At 33.3% G+C, this 16,108-nt stretch overlaps 1 protein-coding gene across 8 annotated transcripts in view; it reads right to left on the reverse strand.

Annotated features, from left to right (window-relative positions):
- Nucleotides 1–16,108, reverse strand: part of LOC118191961 (uncharacterized) — a 226,802-nt gene that overhangs the window by 7,953 nt on the left and 202,741 nt on the right. For all 8 annotated transcript variants that reach the window (XM_085820099.1, XM_085820096.1, XM_085820092.1 and 5 more), the window contains 2 exons: nucleotides 11,494–11,601; nucleotides 2,338–2,450 (listed from right to left, as the gene is read on the reverse strand). In XM_085820099.1, the coding sequence (XP_085676225.1) occupies nucleotides 2,338–2,450; nucleotides 11,494–11,601 (221 nt within the window). The remainder of the gene's footprint in view (nucleotides 1–2,337; nucleotides 2,451–11,493; nucleotides 11,602–16,108) is intronic.

Here is a 16,108-nt window from a genome sequence, read left to right on the forward strand (position 1 = left end):
AATAATCGTTTTTCGGGAAATAAAAACATAAACTAAACTCGCGACAAAAATTCCAGAATATGGCACTGCATTTTCGTAGCAGCACATTTCCTTGTTATTTTCCCCATCTTATTTTTTAGAAATATTTCTGAAAAAAAGTAACATCTAATTAATATTTTTTCTGGCATAGAAAATACAAGATAATGATGGATTACGGACAACAAGACCATTTGGATAATGGAGACGAAGGGATCCTAATGGAGAAGTGACGAACGTTATCTAAGAAGGAAAAGTGCACACGGTTGTGGTTCATAGAAATTTAATTTCAATTTTTTCGTCAATCTCAATTAACAAAACAGTAGCGAGGCACACGATTATGTCGAGGTTGGTTGGTTGGTTGCTAAAATTACTGACGGTAAACCAGATTTAAAAAAAATAAAATGGTTGTTTTGGGCTAAGCACAGGTTACATTCATTCTACTTTGCTAAAACCGCATAATTATAAAATCAAATAATAAACTGATGAACACAAAATAATGATAGAATGTGAAATAGATGAAAACATACCATCATGGTGAGGAGCACAGATAAGCACAAATTCTTACTTCACAACCGTTTCTTTCACTCAATACATGCTCCAAATCAAAGCTAAATCCAGATGTAGCTTTGGTTTAGCAACCTTAATTAAGAATACATACCAGGAAATTCCTCAACGCATAAAAACAACGTTTCAAATTCAAAATTAGCAACTATTGTACACAACGAGCGTCTGTCCTTAATTTTGATATAACGTATAAACGACACTGTACTGATTCAAAACGACAGACACCAAAGACAAAAATTGTCAATTACATCAATATACATTTGACCAAGAGGGAATACAACTCTAACGGATGGGGCAGCTTCCGACCTGAGGCTATTTTGCCAAACGGAATTAAGTACCTCCCCACCGCACTTACAATCTACCATGTTGCGACCCCACAGAGCAAGGGCAGACAAGGCAGTACTAGTACGGTCCCTGACGAGCCTTACTCTGTCCCGAGAGCCCTCAGGCCTTCTGTGAAGTCTGTTTTTATACCCCCGTGGTTGAGACTGCCTAGGTACAGATCCTAACCAGTACTTCCCAGCATGGAGGTAAGAAAGGTTACTTCCTACCTCCATGCTTCTCAGGCGTTCGCCTGAGTCAACCACGGGGGGGGGGGGCAAGAGGGAATACAGATGATCAGTCAGCCAGTGGGTATTACAGCTCCCCTCTTATTATATCCTAAGAGGAGATTTTAATGCAACAAGTCTTCTGTGGCCTCTTTCCAAGTTATTTCAAAAGATTTAATCCTCGTACCCTGGATAACTGCACAATTGCATGTCTGTATACAAAATGCTGAAAATGACGCTGACTATTAATCTGCAGTGTCAGAGACATCAGATCAAAAACATTCGGAAGTTTCATTCACATTTTATTATCTGTAGGAAACAGCAGAATTATTCATTATTCATTCTGTTTAAATTTTTTTTTTCTTTTCAAGTATCAGAAATCAGTTGTTAATTAATTTTTTTTTTTCTAATTTTAAAGTACTTTGTCTAGCAAAAATGGACTGTTTATATGTTGCTTTAAAATTTGTACTATGTACATCACATTTCAAAATGTCTTATATTAAATCTGTCCCATTAATTTTTAAATAAATATTAAGTATGTCTCAGGAAATCATAATGTCTATTATCAAGGTTGACAGCAAAATAAACAGAAGTATATTAATAAGGATAAAGAGACCATAGAAGAATTCACACATTTTTCGCATTTGCATTTTCAGTTACCAAATAAGGGGAAAATAATTGTAGAAATATTATATTTAATATAAAATTCAACGTGTAACTAACTCATCGGCTTCTGACACATTTAGCATATATCACACACCTTTACTTAGTCGCTAATCTATTTTAACCGATAGCTCAAAAGAATGTTTAAATAACGAACGATTGTTTTTCATATCTAATACTCTGCTCGACAAAATGGTGAAAAAATGACAGATATCTGTTCATTACTAATAATATAAATTTAAGTTAAATTAAAAACATGTATGGCAGCAAAATAGAGTTAACTCGTGATATTTATGTTAAAAAATTTAATTTACGATCTAAGGCAACACTTAATTCTTAATTATACTGACCTTTTCATAATCAGTATTCAACAAGTTCATTTACATCTTGTAAATGATTGCCATATTTTTATCTAATATTATTCTTGGTTTATACTTAGCAAACTTTACGTAGTTAACAAATGTTTACCAAAGAAATGTTTTTATGATTTTTGAAAAAGTTAATTATATGCTTTATATTTTTGCATTCTTCAGTTAACACTTACCTTATTGGTAGTCCAAATGTCTCCTTCCTTGCCTCCTATAGTAAAACTGGGAGCCTGATAGTGAGTGCTGTCATGACCTCCAATAGTTTCTGGAATGTGGTAAGAATTCGGAGCTGCGAAAGAGTAAAAATTCACTTTTGTTAGACGTTTTTATAACATACTTACTATGTTCTATTTTCTAAACATTAAACTAGAACACGTAAGATAAAACAGTTTCATTATATTTTTTCCTCAGTGTCATAAAGATGCTATTGTTTTCATTTTATGGTGGTAATTAGTGTGTACCCAGTGTACTCATTCCGTTCACTAAGACGAATTACCCGCGCTCAGCGTTAGTTTACCAGATCTCGAGCATTGGCTCGTTCCTAGAGACAGAACCTGACGCATGAAAATTTGCTGCTTTCGTTCTATTTGCAGAGAGGATTCTTCAAAGAAATAACATGGTATTCTTGGTCATCATTATTTATTTGTGTTTTTAGACTTAACTTTAAATCTTCAGGGATTTTTTTTACAGCCTGTTACTTAAAAACAGGGACATCAAGGTTATTTTCCGTCGCCCGATTTGAATCGTTATTACGGGAACAACAACTGCGGGAAAAAGTCGAGTCGCTTTTACCCTAGTTCATTTCCATTCAGCGTGTTCGCTTCTTGAAAAGCACGCAAATGAAAGCTAACTTGAACTACAGTCTCAAAGAAAATAATGTGCGTGTGATGATGACGACATGCGTTACGACTGTGTATGAGGTGGAGCTGGAGACGCCCTTAAGCAAAGAATGTGTATTGTACGTAGACGTATTGTACATAGACGTTCTTTGCTTAAAGTGCCTTTTGTAAAGTAACAGACTATAAGTATGAAGGCTCATACGACGCATAGAAAACGTGACTGTAAGAATTAATAAAAGTTAAGCTACGGTTTGAACGCATCCTTAGGTAATACTTGCATAGCATCTATAATGTTGACATATCAAGCAGTTTAAAATAGAGCAAGTAATATTAGCAGCAAATATAATGTTAAATACTAGCAAATACTATATTTATGTTAAAAAAAAAACTTTTCCAGGTAACTGCACTATTATTTTTGCACAAAATCCGAAATATTTGATTTCATTTCACGTTATTAGCAATGAGATCATTTATTAATTAAAGTTCGTTTTTGATATCATTAAAAAGTAAGATGGAAGAATAAGTATAAACATTTTGCAATATCTTTGGTATTTTTTTAAAATCCGTTTTTAATAAGAGAACACATTTTTACTTCCTAGGGCAAAAAGAAGAATAAAAAATCGAAAACGTGTGATTGTTATTATTTTCTTATTCCCAAAGCTTAGTTTATTAGAAGTATTGAGTAAATCCACCTTTTTAGCTCAAAGGGCGTTAGCCCAGAAGGGCTATTAATTTCGTTTTGGCACTTTGCTTTGAAAACTTCAAATGTCGGTTTACTTTTAAAATTGTTGCTATCAAATATTATCGCCCTGCATTATACTTAAAGAAATTAAATGATGAAGAATCTGCATAAATGTATCTATGTTTCTCGCACTGTGATAAAACAAAGGTACCTAGAGCCATCAAATTTTGAATAACATAATCTTCCACCGAATATGCGCATCTGGAAGTCCTAATTTGGAATTTGTTTTATTATCAATTTCATATTTTGTAACACTTCAACCATTCAACGAATTTTTGGTTAACAAACTCAACGATTTCAAAGCGAGCAATAGCAACACTGTACGGAAAAAAAAAAAAAAAAAAAAAAAAAAAAAAAAAAAAAAGCGCGCGGGACTGTGTATCGGAAATTCTAAAGATATACTCATTTTAAAATTACTTTGTTATATTGCTGTTGAATTGAATTTTATGGTTTAAGTGCAAAGAACACGATATTTAATAAATAAAGGTAACAAACAAAAGGTTAAAAAAAGTCTCTTTGGATGTAATGTAAAATCTGAAAGCTTTGATATTTATTTATTTATTTATTCTGATTTTCTCAATTTAAAGAGCTTAATATTAAAGAAAAAAATATTTGCTTGCATGCAGTTTTCAAGCTCTAGCTTTGACTAACCTTTAGTTGCAAATATGAGACGGCGAATTGTTTTCAGTAAGCTATATAAGCATTAGTAAAAATATTTTTTGTAATGTCTACAAAATCTGCTAAAATTACAAAAAAAAAAAAAATCCTCGCCAACTTTACTTCTAACTAAAGATTAATCCTACATTCTAGGTTATATTTATAGTTCTCTTTAGCGGGACCCTAATTATCGTTATAGGATCTATTTATATATTAATTCCTATTTACCGGGAATATCTTCTATACTCGGTGATTTAGGTTTCCTTCCAAAAGTATATCTTGGTGTAGAATCCAAGAGTTTTTTCAAAGCTTGGTCCGCATCATAGGTACCAGGAGCTAAAAGATCCGCATGTTGGCAGGTCAGAAAAACATAGAACTCACCATAATAGGTGTGGCAAATGCAAAATCATGCAGCGAAAAGTTGCTGAAATAAGCAATAAAATAAAATCTTCTTCCGCAAAGCTTTTATTCGAAACATTACACTTTAAATCAGTGGTCACAAACTGGCGACTTCCGAAGTAATTTTACACGGTCGACGGATATATTTCCCGTCAATTAATTAGCATGATTATGGCATTAATTATTACAAGAATTTGAGGAAAACAGTTTAAGATTCTAATGATTTGGAGCCCAATTTTGTTTTATTTTCATTACCAGAAACGAACTTTAGTAACGCCCCAAAAAATCTACAAATGAATCTAATTAATTTGCATTGTGATATAATTCTTATTCAAAGATTTCAAGACACAAATTTGATTAACTTTTTTTCATACTTGTCAGAAGATAAATACCTTCAGTTACGAATTTTTACATTAAGAATGTAAGATTTTCACTGTGTAAATCTCAGTTACTGTAGAAAATGACGAGTCTTAAGAACTAGATAGCGAATAATCGCTCAAGTTCGGGTAACAAGAAACAACAAGATAGAAGGGTAACTAACCCTTTATTATTCCAATAAGATTTAACAGAACTCCGCCTGAGAGTGTACAAACAAAGCCGAAACTAGGGCTTGAACTTAACAGACTAAGAATTAAACTAAAACAAAGATTAACTAAAGAAATATAGCGGAAGCTATCAAGATTCAAATCGAGTTGGCCCCTTAACTTATTTGACTACGAAGCTTAGCAACGGCCGAGCGTAATAATAGCTTTGAGAGAGAGAGTGGCCAAAAGGGCAGACACGCGTAAATCAGAAACTCTGATTCTATCTGACTCTGTAAGTAACTTCGTTGTTTAAATATCGCTCCTCCTCATTAAATATTCAGCAAGATTCCGAAACTACGTTCTGGCCGGAAGTAGTAAGTTGAAGTTAAGAATTTGACAGGAAAGGAACTTTAACTTAAAATTTAACTGTTAATGAAATTAATATAATCCTTACAAGAATAATCGCTTTGTTTGTGAGTATTTTTATATGTGAATAGTGTTTTTTCCCGCAGATGAAAATTAATACATCCATAAAAAATAAAAACTCTAAAAAAAGAGCCAGATTGACCGGTGAACATCTACAATACGTGATGAAGATAGTTTCTCGTAATTTTTCTCCAAGATTACGAACTTTATCAAAATCGAAAAGCTATGAGCTTTTGTAATTAAAAGTTGAAGTAAGAAATAAAACAGTTTATAATTATTTCCATATATATATATATATTTTTTCGGTATGGGTGGATGAAAAATTTAATACATAAAAGAAAGAAAATAGACTGCCATTATTTATGCTCAGGTTTTGTTCCACTTGAACAGTTTTTAAAATTTGTTTAATTGAAGATTATTTATTTAATTATTTATTTGCATTGTTATTAGATTTATTTTAATTAAATGCCAGGCTGTAAATTTAATATTCAGCTGTCAATACATTTTAATTACAAAATCTAACTACCAGAAATTTCTAGCAGATATCAGCCTTTAGATTTCAGACAGAAATTAAGTATTTTCTATTGAGATATTATTATTACTGCTTATGTATGTTTTGACAACAACATTCGGGTAAATAAAATTATTATTAGTATTATTATTATTAATTATTATTAGTATTAGTAAATAAAATTAAAAACTTACTTTAAAACATTTTATGTTGTTAAACGGAAAACTTTTTAATATTGTATAAAAAAATTCCGGATCATTAGCTGCTTTCAGATCGTGCATGCGGCCTTGGTGCAACTTGAAAGTGAGACCACTTCTTTAAATGATTAAAAGCTCGAATATGTTAATTTTTATACAGTATGGACATTTTTAGTTTAATTTATTTTTTTTTTTTTTTTTCTTCCACATGCGTTTTCAAATTACGAAATATTATATCAAGAAAATGTCAGAAACCTATGTTTGAACCTTTTTCACTAAATCATTTTTCACTCTAAATGTTTACTTTGGACATACTTATTTGAACATATAATGATAATTTAGAGGTTCCCTCTGCATTAATTTTTCGTAATTAAACGTAAAGAACATCATTTTAAACTACAAATCATTATCCGATATGTAACTAATAAACAGGGGAATCACTGCAAAAAATATTATTTAAGACCTTTTGCTAAAACATAAAGCTAGGACCTTCTCTGTTTTTTATATCGATAATAACAATATTACAAGAAAATGAAATTTTCAAATCATCATGTACTAACTCATTTTTGATTGAAAGCAGCAGATCAATAGTTAAAGATCCCACACCCGCGTTCAAGATAACGTTACATCAGATCTGATTTATTATTATTATTTACGTATTCAGCCCTAAGGCATTATACGAAAGGGAGGGATGCTTTCGTGGAGGACTTTCTATGGGAAACTGCCTCGTGTTAACACGTTACACATGGGGAAAACCACTAAAACGATCATGCAGCCTGCCCGTTCGCGGGATTCGAACCTCGGACCGAACTATTAGTGTTCAGGGACTTTACCGCTCAGCCGCTGGTGGGCCCGCCTTCAAGATGCCGCCCAAAAGAGAAGATTGATCTTCTGTACCCAAGATTTATGTATAGTCCGTGTAGGACGACGACCATGGAGGCCTGGGACTTTTACAAAAATCAGAAACGGGTCCATCGCAATGTAATGAATATAACGATTATAGACTGGATTCATTGGATTACAGCAAAGTACACTAGGGTTAACCGCCTAAGGGAAGGAATGCCTTCGTGGAGACTTTCTAAGATAACGATTGTAGAACTTCCTTTGTAAACATATACCAATCGCATGTATCTTTAAATAGGTTTCAAGGAAAGGTTGTCAAACTCTAAATCTAAAATTGCTTAACATAAACAAAATGAAAGCATTTATTTGTTGAGATGTATTTCGCTCAGGGCCGGTTTGGAAGCCGCGTAACACACGCAACTGCGGATGTCCCGGAAATCAAGAAATGCCGCGCAAGAACTTTCGTATTAGATCTTTCGCAAATTTACAGCAAATCTGCACGACCCCTATCAAAATTAAATTGCGACTTAATGGGAGAAATGAAAGGTGAATGGCAACGCCCAAAGACCACTCTAAGCATAGTAAAAATTAATAAAAATAGGCGCAATGTTTCACTGAAATAGTAATTTTCTACTTTAAATTCACGAAATCAAAACTGTTAATCACTAAGCCATGAAGAATTGGCCAGTGGAATTTGCTCGTTGGCTGTCCAGTGGCAACTGATATCCTTTCTTTCGGTCTGCAATACATTCGTGCTTAATTGCCTTTCTTTGGAAGAGCAGGCAAGAGTTTGTGGTTACAACTAATGGCGTAAGTAAGGGTAAGCTTTGGGGTAAGCTATGCAGCATTTGTATAAGCACTTGTGTAAATATGTACAAAACATGTTACACAATCGAAATAGTGGTAATAAATTATGTAATACTCTATATATAGGAAACTTCTATAGAAAATGTAATTTTAAAAGGGGCCTCTCTGGGGGGGCACATATAATGGTAATAAATTGTGCAATAATCTTAGTGATAATAAATAATGGTTGTAAATCTTAATAGTAATAAATTATATAATAATGTATAGGAACCTGGTATAAAAATATAATTTTAAAGGGTACTTCAGCATGGCCCACATATTCCAACTTGCGGGGGCTCTGAAATTACTTAAACCAGCCCTGATTTCACTCAAATTAAAATTTGCAATGAAAATAAAATATCGTATATTAAAAGGAATGGTATAAGCTAATGAAATAACTAGTTTGTTTTTTACTTTAAGTTTTGCATAAAATTAAGTGATTTACTTAACCATCTTGATGATTCAGTCGTGCATATTGTACTGCTTAAGATGAAGAATTTTCTTTATTTTTATGGTAGCAGTATCAGAAAAAATTCATAATCGTAAGACACAAAGAGGAACGGATTAATATTTCATAAAACCGTAGTGGTACACAATTCTACCATTAACCTAATATATCAATATATTAAAATGTAAACTAATGAAATTACGTTTTGAGAGACCTGAACATAGTTTTATCGAAAACTAGTTTAAAAAGAAATGAAAACATCTAAACAAAAGGTTTAAGAATAATAAAAGAAATATATTTGAAATTTCCAAAAGAAAATCTTCCATATTCCTGAAATGAGAAACTGTGGAAGGCGATACTTTCCAAAAAGAAAAGGCGAATTTTCTCAAAACTAGATTAGGTGTTGGTGTTGGTGTATTTAATTATGGCAAAGCACACGAGGGCTATCTGCCTAAAGGGAGGGATGCCTTTCGTGGAGGACTTTCTAAGGGAAACTGGCTCGTATACACGTTACACATGGGGAAAACCACGAAAACGCCCATGCAGCCAGCCCGCAAAACTAGATTAGGAAATTATAAGTAAGTCCAACAGCGGCCGAGCGGTAAAGTCGCTGAACACTGGTAGTTCGGTCCGAGGTTCGAATCCCGCGAACGGGCTGGCTGCATGGGCGTTTTCGTGGTTTTCCCCATGTGTACACGAGCCAGTTTCCCTTAGAAAGTCCTCCACGAAGACATCCCTACCCTTAGGCAGATAGCCCTAGTGTGCTTTGCCATAATTAAATACACCTACGAAATTATAACTAACTTTGCTGCTGCTGCTGATGATGATAATCAGATAATTTAAGAATGGAGGGTATGGATATATACACAATTCTTAAACAATATGATAAAGATAAAATGTGTCATCCCACAAGTTGTTTTGGTATTTAATTATATGCAGTTATTTTGGTATTTAGCTGAATCGTTATGCAAAACCCTCTAAAACTAAAGCCTTGTATACATAAAATGAAACGCTTGGCATGGTACAGGTAGCGAAATAAGTCAAACAATTATTGCTGAACTGCGAAATGTAAACAATCATGTCATAAAAGAGTTAATGACATGTTATTTGTTGTCATGAAAAATAACAGGAAGACTTGGATGGGAATAAAAATGGGACTTAATGTATGGGTCATGAATTAACGGGCTGCGATTATCTATAGTCGTTTGCTGATCAATTTTAGATCATGATGTAGAGTCGGCTTTGCTCAAATAAGGAGCATTCGCAATGCTTCATAGAACTCATTCCGAAATTACTGCAACTTTTTCTTTTGAGTTCTTCGAACAGTCGCCATACAAAAATTGCATAGGGAAGAATACAACATACATAAGATTGAATGAAAGTAAACTAATGTGATAAAAATAAAATATTCATGCTACAGCAGCAGGGAACGAACCATATTAAGCATATTAGATCCACTACGTTGTGCAAGTAGCATCTAAAATGAGTGCATAAAGTGATGTACAAAGAAGTGTAAAAAGTGCTGGTTGACTAAACTACAGCTACTTTGAGCTGCATGCTATTTACCAGGTGTTTCATCGAGTTTGGGTTCTTTGTATTTAATCCCAAAGGAATAACTTGGGGTAGAATCGAGAATAATTTTTATACTTTTATCGGGGTCGTAGGCCCCTGGAGCTGAAATATATCAAAAAGACCTATGACATTTTTCAGAAATGCAAACTTAATATAAAGGTAAACTCTTTTATAGAGATTTAAAATTTAAGTTCGTATGCCGTACTACTTCTCTTCTAATGGTATAAATGGTTAACTTAATTATAGAAATTTTGGTGTAATGTTTATTGTATATTGTGTTTTCTAGTTTATAACTTAATAAATGAATGTACCGAAGATTCATGTATCGTACAGTAGTAATATAACAGAATTTCAGTAGAGATGCTGCTATAATGTATCATTTTTCATTAATTCATAATGGTCGTATAAATAATTAATATTTTTAACTTAAAAAACTCCAAAATAGAATTTTTTTAATCGCTGAAGTATCTCTAAAAGAAATTTCTTTAATCACTCCACTTGCATCATATAAGAAATACAAAAATAGAGCCTTATCACCAGAACTGTGTCTGAGTACAAACATTTAAAAGTATATACTCGTATAAACAATAAATGCGATTTATGAATGTTAAAACTGAAGAAATAAGTATTACGCACTTAGATAGGTTGGCATCCCATTTTTATTCTACCTATACATAATTCATCGTTATTAATTTAATTTCTGAACATTGTTCTTGAATTTGCCTTGACCACAAATAAAAGCATAGAACCAAAAAAAAAAAAAAAAAAAAAAAAAAAAAAAAAAAAAAACTATCGCTACAAAACAGACACCTTCATGAAGATACTCAACCACTACCAATATCTTTTCTTTTTTTTTCCTTCACAAATAACCTCTGATAGAACAGGATAACTTTCTATTCGGTGGTATTGGTGCAGCGTGTCTTCAGAGAAATTATTGATACCACTGGATATAAAGGTTATGATTGACCAACCTCTGAAGAAATTTTGAAGTTGTTAAAACTGGAAGAAAAGTAGGATATGTTTTTAATATTAAAAAGACGGGATACAGATATTAAACGATACATCCCATTCAAAACACTATCTAAGATAGTCTAATTATGGTACAAATTTCATTTTCTTCAATAATAACAGGTACAGTATTATAATTCGATATTATTTTCGCCCATTCTAGGATGAATAACACTAATATGTTCATAGGGCTTATTCAAAGACGCTGCAAATGTGCTTTGATTATAATGATTAAGTAAATCGAGGCCACTATGCATCAATGAAACAAAATGGATTGACTGATTTAAATAATTTTTAATCTAAGGCTAAAAGAGTTTTACCAGGAATGTCATCAGGCTTTTGATCCTTGTACTTGACGCCAAAAGAAAATGCAGGTGAAGTTTGAAGGACAGTTTTTTCTACTTTCTCAACATCATATTGGCCAGGAGCTGTACGTAAAGGAAATACATTAATTAGTTGAGTACTAAATGCGAGAAGTTATGAAGTTAAAACACAATAACTTTTGTTTAAAAATTTAGTAAAATGAGTTAGCGTTAGCTAGCTTTTTATTAATGCCTTCCAAGAATTTGTATTTGCTAATACTATAAATATAACTAACATAAAATTATTATAGCTTTATTATGTTTATTATTATTTATTAAGTATCTACTATTATAGCTTCAGATTTATTATTATAGCTTATTTAACAAGAACTGAAGTTAAAAATGTATTCCAGTAATTCTCTTCAAATGTAGCACAAAATCCTTTCATTGCTGTAAATGCTCTGTTACTAAGAGATGCATTAGAAATATGTTACAAGAAAGTATACAAAGAAATGCTTAGTAGTAGGTCGCTGAAGGAAAATTATTATGTACAGAATTAGTACAGAAGAGAAGTTCATAAATGGTCACAGTATGCAGTTTGTTAAAAGCATATAAATACAAATACAGCAAGTAAAAATATGCAAGAAATGCAAAGCATTCAGGTAGCGGAAATTTTGCTTTCATACATATATTGAATTCCGAAGGTATACAAAAATATTCGAATTAATATACGTAAAGAAAATATAACTATGATCTATAGTAACAAATGTAAGATACTTCGCTGACCTTATTAGTGGACACACTGATGAGTCTTCCGCATCTAAATTGCTCCTCAAATATAATTCAAATTTAGCTTTCGTAAATCCATCAAGATTCAACGTTGATCCTGTTTTATATCTATGACTTCCAAACTCTGAATTACGCTCAATATTTAATTTCATGTATTGTAAAAAGTTTGCTTCTAAGTTTACGTCACCGGGTATTTGTCGGCCATGCTTGGTGGCTCTACTTTTATTAAACCCAAGATAAGGTCATTTGATTCGTCGAAGTTTTCACACAAGAAAACAGCGTATCTAATCCAAGCACTCCACATTGCTATAATACCGGCTATCGAATGATGAAGCCTAAGATTTCGCAGTACAAATGTAAAGCTTGAGAAGCCTTTACAAGAATCTTTTTCATAGTAGGAATGAAGTCATACATTCATCCTAATGTATTCCTCCCTAATATTCTCACAAACTCGGTATAGTTCATATGCAATTTTTGTTGCGTCGTTGAAATTGAAGTACACCACGTCAGCTATTAGGGAAGTCAAAAGTATATAGCATTTTGATCACTCACTACAAGCTTGACGTTTTTCGTACTGTATGATTTTCGGCTACACTTTTTGCAAGTATAATTGAAGACTGCATTTGTCTTTTCGAGTTGCTACATCTTAGAGAACATAACTGTCACCATTTATCAGATTTAGTATACTCGAAAATGGAATTCATCACCAGTCTTCCTTCACGCTTGCCGTTCGTCCCTTATTTTCTCGAAAACATTCTCACATTTTTGCTTTATATTTTCTTTTCCTCCAAATCTTAGCATGCGGTACTAACCTTTGCATATTCTTCAGGAATAAACGGGGATGTCGAATTCTTTATACTCTTCTCGTACTATGATGCCATGGTATGATTTGCACTGAACTCGCTGGGTACTGCTGCATTTTAGCTGTTGATGTCAAGGTAGTTTCCTTAGATTGTGACTTGTGAAATTTAACATTCACCACATGCTTGTTGTATTTCACGTGCTTGTCTATTCTGTATCTTTGGTCCTTCTCACCGTTTCAATATTTCTATCGCAGATAGCATATCGATGAATTAAATAATCAGTTTCTATAATTTGGCTTTCGTTGAAAATGTGAGTAAGATTTTGTTCTTTTCACATTTGTTGCTGCGATCAATGGAAGTTGAAAAAAAACTATTTTTTGATAACAAGCGGTAATAACAGTTGCAAAAAAAGACTTATTTTCAGGACTAAAGGCACTTCATCGAAACAGTTTGCAGCAATGCTATAAGAGACTTAATACAGGAGAAACCTTTCGTGTTTATTTAATGAAATCAATTAATGCAACTAGCTACTACTGAGTCCAAGTTGAATATACTGTTTCTTTTCTGAGTCTGGCTCTTATACTGCAGGCATGTGCGGACCGCAGAAACAACGAGTTAATATGAAATGAGGAGTCATTGGATTAAATTATCTGATTTTTGGAAAGCACACTATTTACTTAAGGAGAGGATTGTCACCGTGGAGAACTTTCTAAGGAAAACTGGCTCGTATTTTTGTTACACTTGGAAAAGAACATGAAAACATCCATGCAGGCAGCTCGTTCGCCAGGATTTGAATCCGGGTTGAACTACCAGTGTTCATCAGTTTTAACTACTCGGCCATTGGTTGGTGATTTGGTCAGAAAAAAGCTGCTTTTGACAGGTTTTTCTGCATTACCTCCTCAATTTTTGGGATCGCAATAAACAGAAAAGGGAGGAAAAAGTGTTACATTATCAAAGAGGGTGGTGGAAGAAGCTTATCACCCCAAGAAGTGTGTATAGTTTGCTTCATTCACTCTCCAAAATATTATTATTAAAACGGCTATATTTTTGGAGACGTATGGTACCTTAAAATACCTTCTCCACTGGTTAAAATGCAATCTTCGTTATAGATAAAAAATCTCAAAAATACTGCGCTTCCTATGAAGATACCAACGCAATGATAGCATAACGTATTCTCCCCTCCATTCCAAATGCATTCGTGGTGTAACAGGAAATATGCTCCATGTGTATTCGGGAGTTCGAATCCCAGCAACAGCATTGCAAATTCCATCGGTTTCTTGGCATCGAAAATATTCTAATGACTCTAAAATGGCTCCTGAACTAAAAGGTGGTGGACAATTAATTATTCGTTTCCACCAGGATTTGGCGACTGGGTCCCCTCATCCACAGTCGCCCCTTAAAAGGGGGAGTACATAAAGTATTTTCTCGCTCCTTTCAGCATTCCTTCGTAGTCTAATTGGAAACACGCTCGACGTGTACTTGGGAGGTGAGAAGTTCGAATCCCCGCGAGGGCATTGCCCATTTTCATGTTCCAGCATTGATATAACCTAACGGCTGTACAGCAGTTGAATAAGTTTCTGAAAATGTGCCACTCCGATGCTACTTCATTTATAAAAAAAGATCGTGACACATTAAAGACCAAATATTTTTTTTTAACTTATTCCAGTGACATCATATTTTCTAGGCAGGCTATATTTTAGTGTTTCATTGTTCATTCAACAGAATCACCTTCATTGTTAGTGTCGAAATCACTTGAAAACTCTGGCATCTTACGTTTCTTTACAGCTCTAATAATTATGACAATTACAGCTCTAATATTATTACAGCTCTAATAATGACCTTGTCAGTAGAGTCATCCTCACAACCATCAAAACATCCATTTCCACAGATATACGCATTTTCATTCTCACCAGGAACCTCTGACCGTTTGCTCATTTCCTTCCGTTTTCTGAAACAGGACATTTCTAAAAGCATGAAGGTAGTGACTATCTACGCATTAAAATGCAATAAAAATTAGAAAATTAGGAAAAACGAACACGAAGACAATCGAATTGAATACGCTGAGATAAACAGATACAATATGTACAAAGGGCGTTTACACATTTTGAGAACGATTTCAGGGCCTTAATGTTTAAAATTTTTTCAATATTCGATCTGATAGTTTTTTTTTTTTTTTTAAATATTGTCAATCTGCAAACGATAGAATCATGCATTCCACGATAGAAGGGATTTCATAAAATTTCTGTTGGGACCGATTTCCATTCTTTCCATTCCTCCTCCACTGCTTTCCAGAGTCCATCAATCGTGCTGGGTTTGCGCTTAGAGACAGATCTTTACAAAAGACTAAAGGCACAATAGACCATAGGTAAAACGTCACTAGACTTCTCAGGAATATATTGAAAAGGCGTGCAGGCAATATCAGTATTCATTTTTTTCAAGGAATGCACAAAAATCTTTCGAACTATGATTTGTTGCTGCTTTGTCTTGAAACTTGTTGCAACTTGAAACTTGAAACTTGTTGAAACAACTTGAACTGAAAGTTTGTTGCTTTTAAAGTTCCACTCTTTTAAAGTCATCGGGAAAAAGAAATAATTCTGCAAATATCGCGAGTAAAACTTTTTTTCGATTGTAGTTGATTTTAAGATTTTTATCCACTCTTCTTATTTTAAATTTCCCATTGTAAGAGAATCCTGCGACAATCATAAACTCCTTACTATATATATGTATCTTATATATATATATATATATATGTATATATAGTAGACCTTTTTTTTTGTTGCAGTCATTTAGATAAATCCATGCCTTATTAAAGGTCATAATGTACTTCCATTTATCTCTTACTAAATAGTTTTTCCTACAAGATTCTACAAACGGTTCTGCGTTTAGTCACATGCCTCGGCAAAATCTGGCGAACATTATGCTTTTTAGCTTTTTTAAGCTGTGAACCTTGGTTTATTGTTTTATTTATTGTTTCTACAGATGTATTTAAAGACTTTGCAATTGATTTCTGCATCGGCGGATTTTCTGTTGTAACCAGTTAT

Source organism: Stegodyphus dumicola, chromosome 7, assembly GCF_044657685.1.
Source record: "Stegodyphus dumicola isolate Sdum_Otavi_A_Nest chromosome 7, ASM4465768v1".
Taxonomy (NCBI): domain Eukaryota; kingdom Metazoa; phylum Arthropoda; class Arachnida; order Araneae; family Eresidae; genus Stegodyphus; species Stegodyphus dumicola.